Source organism: Propithecus coquereli, unplaced genomic scaffold, assembly GCF_000956105.1.
Source record: "Propithecus coquereli isolate 6110/MARCELLA unplaced genomic scaffold, Pcoq_1.0 Scaffold555, whole genome shotgun sequence".
Taxonomy (NCBI): Eukaryota; Metazoa; Chordata; class Mammalia; order Primates; family Indriidae; genus Propithecus; species Propithecus coquereli.
This window is the reverse complement of record NW_012151452.1, coordinates 143,063-150,508: the sequence shown is the minus strand read 5'-3', so window position 1 is coordinate 150,508 and position 7,446 is coordinate 143,063. Positions and strand designations below refer to the sequence as shown.

The 7,446-nt window shown below is 47.8% G+C and overlaps 1 protein-coding gene across 3 annotated transcripts; it reads left to right on the top strand.

Annotated features, from left to right (window-relative positions):
• Positions 1–2,940: 2,940 nt before the first annotated feature.
• On the top strand, positions 2,941–7,022 carry FOXG1 (forkhead box G1). Of its 3 annotated transcripts, none has more exons than XM_012657645.1 (2): positions 2,941–4,363; positions 4,406–6,409. In XM_012657645.1, exons 1-2 carry the CDS (start codon positions 4,025–4,027, stop codon positions 5,492–5,494), a joined length of 1,428 nt encoding a protein of 475 aa, XP_012513099.1. In that variant the 5' UTR covers positions 2,941–4,024; the 3' UTR covers positions 5,495–6,409. The 3 variants fall into 3 exon arrangements, with proteins under 3 accessions (XP_012513099.1, XP_012513100.1, XP_012513098.1); XM_012657646.1 differs by having other exon boundaries at positions 2,941–4,366; XM_012657644.1 differs by having other exon boundaries at positions 2,941–7,022.
• Positions 7,023–7,446: the final 424 nt, after the last annotated feature.

The window sequence follows — 7,446 nt, the reverse complement described above, 5'->3', positions numbered from 1 at the left end:
AGACAAACGTGGGCTGCTGAGTAAACAGTGCATGCTTTGTTGAACAAGTCATATATATATATATATATATATCATATATATATCACTTTAACTCACCATAAAGTGCAATTAAAATTATTAGAAGGAATTCAAATTCACTTCTTCCCAAATCTCAAACCTTTGTCATTAGGAAAACCTAAATTTTTAAATATTATTATATTAAACTATATACTCTTTATTTCTACAAAAAATATCCTATTTTGAGAGACTTGCATTCAGACAATTTTTAAAATAATATAGCACATTCCGAATTTGAATGCAAAACATTTTCCTAGTCAATATGAGCTCCTGGCATATAAAATCAGATTATTACAGCTCTCATTAGCAAACCCAAGTTTTTGTTAGAAAGTAAACAAAAGGAGAACATATTTTCACCTGCTAAAATTTTATGCAAAATTACAAAACAATTGCATACTCAGCTTTAACCTAAGAAACACCTTAAAACATTAAAAATTCATCAGTCAGAAATGGTGTTGTATTCAAGGAATGCTCCTCCAGTTTGCTGCTGAGCTTGGATTTGAATAAAATGTCCAATGTTAACAAACAATACCCACGTTTGGCACTTTGTGTATTAAATTGATCAAACAGATTTTAGGAGGCACAATGCACAATTTGTACAGACCTGATTGAGTTAATATAATATCAGCAAATTTTACATCGAAATGATTCTGTTTCTTTTCTTTGTGTTTAAAACCAGCACAGATTACAAATTTTAATGATCTGAAAATGTTTGGTATACAAAATCATGCTTATTTCAGTATTAGCAAAAACACAAGAAATTTTTCAACACAAACACCCAGCTGTGTCTATTTTAAAAGCAGTTCAATGACAGCTTGCACTTATGAGCATGCAATCAGCTAATTTCGCTTTTTTTTCTTCTGTGTTAATCAACACTTTCCTTCCTGCATATCAGAGTACAAATAGTATAGTTACTCCACATCAGTAAATGTTTACGTAACCTGTCCTTTCCCAAGAATCCGGTTACACCGAATCATTTCACGCTAGACCGACTACGAAAACGTACCGGGCCGTCCACCTCAGAGGGGCCCTGTGTGCCATTATAAGTGGTGGTAAGAAGGGGGGCTGCGGTGGGTTGAAATTGGGAGGAGTAGGTTAGGTGGAGGAATGGAGAGAGGGAGAGGAATGGAGGGAGGGGGAAGGGGTGGAGGAATGAGGGGGAAGGAGGGAGAAAGAGGGGAGGAGGGAGGAAAGAGAGAGTTGAGGAAAAGTAGGAAGAACCGGCCTGAGGAGGGGAAAAGAGTGGGAGGAGAAAAAAGTGAGCAGGAAGGGGAAGGCCCACAGATCGCTCCAGCCGGTCGGCAAAGCCCATTAGCTCACCCGGCTCTGTGAGAAATTCTGAGCTTAGAAATCAATGTTTGGGGCCATGTCACTATCAACGCAGATTGCAGGAATCCTGGAATTTTTCCACATGTAAATATAGTTTACTTTAAAGTAACAAGATATGCAGACATAGGACAAGATACATACAGGGAAAGGATATTTGAGGTTAGTCTGACTAATAGTCAAAGCTCCTTTGTGGCATTCCTAATAGATGCATATTTTAAATTCACTACTTATTTATAATTGTCTATTTATAATTCTCTCCGAAGTTTATATTCTCTCTCTCTCTCTCTGAATTCCAAGATTGGGGGGTGGGGAGAGTGGAATAACCTCCCATTATCCTGAGTATTCATCAATTGCATTCTTTGTATTAGAATTTAACATCAAACACAGGCATCATTTTTCCTTCTTCTCTTTTCTTAAATACCAAATCTGCCAGATAATTTAACTGAGAGTTTATCAAAGTGAAGAAATGCTTACATTTTATAATTATTTACCTTACATAAGAGGGGAAAGGTGCTTTTTATTTATGCTTCTCCTCCACCTCCCTCTTCTCTCAGGCTACATCCTCCGTAAAATGTGGTATGTTTTGTGCCCATGTGGGATGAAACAGCCTTTGATCAGTGTGCTCCCCACTAAATTCCAATCCCTGGGAAATGCTGGGCCTTAGCCCTGCCCCTGGCCACGGGATCCTTTTAAAGCCCCCGATTCGCAATCTCTCCATTCACTTCAACGTTCAACCGAACCTTCCCAGTTCCAAAGCCCAAGAAGCTGGGATTGTGGGATCCACATTCCCAAGCCTCCTAGGTGCCTTCCAGCAGCACTCAGGGTGGGCAGGGCTGGCTTCAGCCTACTGTTATTTCAGAATTGAGGCCCGCACAAAATAAAAGTATTTGAGAAACAGAAAGAAAGAGAAAAAAGGGAGTGAAAATAGGAAGGCGGAAAAAAAAAAAAAAACCCGGAAAGAAATAGACGCCCACCCTTATTTTCCCTCCAATGTCAACAAGCAAAAGGAAAATATTTCCAGGGTGATCGCTCGAAGCAACCCGCTTCCAATTCGGATTAGAAGCTGAGGAGAAGCAAGAGCGACGAGGAGAAAACGACACCGACTCACCCCGCGCGTGAGCGACTGTCTAGAGCCGGAGAGAAGGGAGAAGAAAGAGAAACACATATATAGCATGTGTTACCTGATTTATTTCGAGATTGTTTGGTACTGTTTTCTCTCTGGGCACCTCTCATTTCGGAAGGCCATCAGAGGCGCCCACCACTGAGCCGCCCCCGCCCGCCGCCGCAGCACCTGGAGCCCCAGGCCCTGCTTCCCCGCGGCTCCTGAGCCCCGAACTAGCCGCCGCCCCGGCCTCGGGAACAGAGTAAGTAACCCCTGTTTGGCCCGAGCTCGTCTACCCACTTCCTCCTCCTCATCCCCTCGTTCCCAAACCTCTCCCAGACCCTCCTCCCCCAAGGTATAGGACGCCCCCGCGCGCGCACACACGCACAGGCCAGCAGTGGGCCTTCTCGTCTCCCACGTCCAAAGCTTTGCTGGAAGAGTACCTACAGGGGCACAATTTTCTTAGAGGCTCAGAAATGCCAGACTCGAGGCCTGACTCGGAAAAGTAGTGCCTCGCCTCTTCCTACTCCATTTCCTGCCCTCTCCTGGCATCCTCTCCCTGCACCCCCACTTTTCCCACCACCGCCACCCCCGGTTTTAAAAATAAAACGGATACAAACTTTAACCTCTAAGGACAAATACTGGCTCCCAAACGAAAATGACCCAGTACAATGAGAAGGAAGCCGGAAACGTGAGCTATTTGCCCTAGGAAGGGGATTTGGGCTGAGCGGGGCCGGCGGGTGGAGGAGGTGGCGGGGGCGCAGAGCAGGGCCGCGGCGCAGCGAGCTCCCGCCGGCGTATCCCTGCGCGGCTCCGCGCGGCCGCGAGGTCCGAGGCCCGAGGCCCGCGGAGAGGGGGCGGCGAGCGCCCAGGGGGCGGGAGCCAGCGGGCGGGGCGGGGGTGGGTGGGCCCGGCCCCGCCGATTGGTCGACGGCGAGAGAGACGTTCCCGCACGCCGCCGGTTCTGATTGGCCCAGCGGTAGGAAAGGTTAAACCAAAAATTTTTTTACAGCCCTAGTGTGCGCCTGTAGCTCGGAAAATTAATTGTGGCTATAGCCGCCTCGATCGCTGTCTCCCCAGCCTCGCCGCGGCCGCTCCGGGACGCGCCCGCCCGCCGCCCGGCTCTCCCCCCCTTTGGGCTGCTGCTGCTGCTGCTGTGACTGCTGCTGCAAGAGGAGGAGGAGGAGGAGGAAGCAGCAGGGGGGGGGAGCGGGGGGTGGGGGGGAGACCGAGAAGTAGAGTTGGGAGCGAGGGAGCTTCACCCCCGGGGCGGTGGTTGTTTCTTTTTTCTCTTTCTTTCTTTTTTTCTTTTTCTTTTTTTTTTTTTCTAATTCCTGAGGGGTGGTTGCTGCTTTTGCTACATGACTTGCCAGCGCCCGAGCCTGCGGTCCAACTGCGCTGCTGCCGGAGCGCTCAGTGCCGCCGCTGCCGCCCGCGCCCCCCGCGCCCCGCTCGGCACCCACCGGTCTCCGCCGCCCGCCGTGCCGCTGCCCCGCTCCCGCGCCGCCGCTGCCGTTTCCCCTCGACGACTGGGTGATGCTGGACATGGGAGATAGGAAAGAGGTGAAAATGATCCCCAAGTCCTCGTTCAGCATCAACAGCCTGGTGCCCGAGGCGGTCCAGAACGACAACCACCACGCGAGCCACGGCCACCACAACAGCCACCACCCCCAGCACCACCACCACCACCACCACCACCACCACCACCCGCCGCCGCCTGCCCCACAACCGCCGCCGCCGCCGCCGCAGCAGCAGCCGCCGCCGCCGCCCCCGGCACCGCAGCCCCCCCAGGCGCGGGGCGCTCCGGCCACCGACGACGACAAGGGCCCCCAGCAGCTGCTGCTCCCGCCGCCGCCGCCGCCGCCGCCGCCGGCCGCCGCTCTGGACGGGGCCAAAGCGGACGGGCTGGGCGGCAAGGGCGAGCCGGGCGGCGGGCCCGGGGAGCTGGCGCCCGTCGGGCCGGAGGAGAAGGAGAAGGGCGCCGGCGCCGTGGGGGAGGAGAAGAAGGGGGCGGGCGAGGGCGGCAAGGACGGGGAGGGGGGCAAGGAGGGCGAGAAGAAGAACGGCAAGTACGAGAAGCCGCCGTTCAGCTACAACGCTCTCATCATGATGGCCATCCGGCAGAGCCCCGAGAAGCGGCTCACGCTCAACGGCATCTACGAGTTCATCATGAAGAACTTCCCCTACTACCGCGAGAACAAGCAGGGCTGGCAGAACTCCATCCGCCACAACCTGTCCCTCAACAAGTGCTTCGTGAAGGTGCCGCGCCACTACGACGACCCGGGCAAGGGCAACTACTGGATGCTGGACCCGTCGAGCGACGACGTGTTCATCGGCGGCACCACGGGCAAGCTGCGGCGCCGCTCCACCACGTCGCGGGCCAAGCTGGCCTTCAAGCGCGGGGCGCGCCTCACCTCCACCGGCCTCACCTTCATGGACCGCGCCGGCTCCCTCTACTGGCCCATGTCGCCCTTCCTGTCTCTGCACCACCCCCGCGCCAGCAGCACTTTGAGTTACAATGGCACCACGTCGGCCTACCCCAGCCACCCCATGCCCTACAGCTCCGTGTTGACTCAGAACTCGCTGGGCAACAACCACTCCTTCTCCACGGCCAACGGCCTGAGCGTGGACCGGCTGGTCAACGGGGAGATCCCGTACGCCACGCACCACCTCACCGCCGCCGCGCTCGCCGCCTCGGTGCCCTGCGGCCTGTCGGTGCCCTGCTCCGGGACCTACTCCCTCAACCCCTGCTCCGTCAACCTGCTCGCGGGCCAGACCAGTTACTTTTTCCCCCACGTCCCGCACCCGTCAATGACTTCGCAGAGCAGCACGTCCATGAGCGCCAGGGCCGCGTCCTCCTCCACGTCGCCGCAGGCCCCTTCGACCCTGCCCTGTGAGTCTTTAAGACCCTCTTTGCCAAGTTTTACGACGGGACTGTCCGGTGGACTGTCTGATTATTTCACACATCAAAATCAGGGGTCTTCTTCCAACCCTTTAATACATTAACATCCCTGGGACCAGACTGTAAGTGAACGTTTTACACACATTTGCATTGTAAATGATAATTAAAAAATAAGTCCAGGTATTTTTTATTAAGCCCCCCCCCCAATCTCTGTACGTTTGTTCAGTCTCTAGGGTTGTTTATTATTCTAACAAGGTGTGGAGTGTCAGCGAGGTGCAATGTGGGAAGAATACATTGTAGAATATAAGGTTTGGAAGTCAAAATTATAGTAGAATGTGTATCTAAATAGTGACTGCTTTGCCATTTCATTCAAACCTGACAAGTCTATCTCTAAGAGCCGCCAGAATTCCATGTGTGCAGTATTATAAGTTATCATGGATCTATATGGTGGATGCAGACCTTGAAAACAACCTAAATTATGGGGAGAGTTTTAAAATGTTAAACTGTAATTTGTATTTAAGAAGCATTCGTAGTAAAGGTGCCCAAGAAATTATTTTGGCCATTTATTGTTTTGTCCTTTTCTTTAAAGAACTGTTTTTTTCTTTTGTTTACTTTTAGACCAAAGATTGGGTTCTAGAAAATGCACTTGGTATACTAAGTATTAAACAAACAAAAAGGAAAGTTGTTTCAGTTGGCAACACTGCCCATTCAATTGAATTGGAAGGGGACAAATTAAAGATTGCCTTCAGTTTGTGTTGTGTATATTTTGATGTATGTGGTCACTAACAGGTCACTTTTTATTTTTTCTAAATGTAGTGAAATGTTAATACCTATTGTACTTATAGGTAAACCTTGCAAATATGTAACCTGTGTTGCGCAAATGCCGCATAAATTTGAGTGATTGTTAATGTTGTCTTAAAATTTCTTGATTGTGATACTGTGGTCATATGCCCGTGTTTGTCACTTACAAAAATGTTTACTATGAACACACAGAAATAAAAATAGGCTAAATTCATATATATCTTGATACTTTTGTCTCTTTTATTAAGTAGAGCTAATTTTTAAAAGACCGTTGAAGTTGTAGGGAATTCAAAGGCTTTTTCAGCCAAACTAAAATTTAAACTGCTCCTTAAATTTGAACTGAGACTCTAAAAATGAAAATAGCATTTTCCCCCTTTGTGAACAAATTTTACAAGGAGCAGGCTATTTAATAAACACTAGCTTTAAACAAAGTATAGGCTTTTCAGCTGATATTTTTAAGTCTCGGTGGATATGCAGCAAAAAGAGATATAATTTAATTTTATGTGCATAGCTGTTTACTCTGTCTTTATTTTCAAATCAGTTAATAGAATGCTTTTTATATATTTTGTTTCAGGTATCTTGTTAATAGCACTTGGCAAATTATAAATAAATATATGTATATGGTTAGATAGAAGTGAATATAATGGACACATATGTAATATATATTAGAAACACAGAGCCCTTCAGTTCAGGTACAATTTGCGCTATGAATGCTGCAGACATTTTTGTTTAAATATTTGTATTTATACTTTCTAAGTCAGCATTTATTTTTGTGGCTGTTTATCCACAATGAAAGAGTTCTAAATAAAGATGTGCTGAAGTTGCAATATAGATTTTGCTGAAGTGATCACCTGTTGTAATGACTTGCAGATCGATGTTTATATTTTATTTTTAAATTATAACAGTTTAAAATTCTAGATATGCAGAAGAAGTAAAATGCCTCTCTCTCTCTCTCTCTCTTTTATTTTTACAATGTGGAGGTATTTATTTGATTCCCTTTTAAATGTGTGTATGATTTAATCTAAAGATTTGTTCCTTTTGCTTACACTGAGTCATAATTTTGTTTTAACTTGTAATATGCATATGTATGCGTATACTGTATATGCATATATATGTAAAAAAATGAAGACATTTTTGAATTGTTTCAGGCAGCCCAATTGTATAATTCCAGAAAATAATTAGAAAACCTGAGTAAAGATTTAGTAACTAATTGGATCCTGTGGTGAGTCTGTGGAGGACAAGTTGTTCATTTGTT

What these genes read in the sequence shown, in the direction of transcription:
- FOXG1 (XM_012657644.1), top strand. Translation starts at nt 4,025, where the DNA reads ATGCTGGACATGGGAGATAGGAAAGAGGTGAAAATGATCCCCAAGTCC.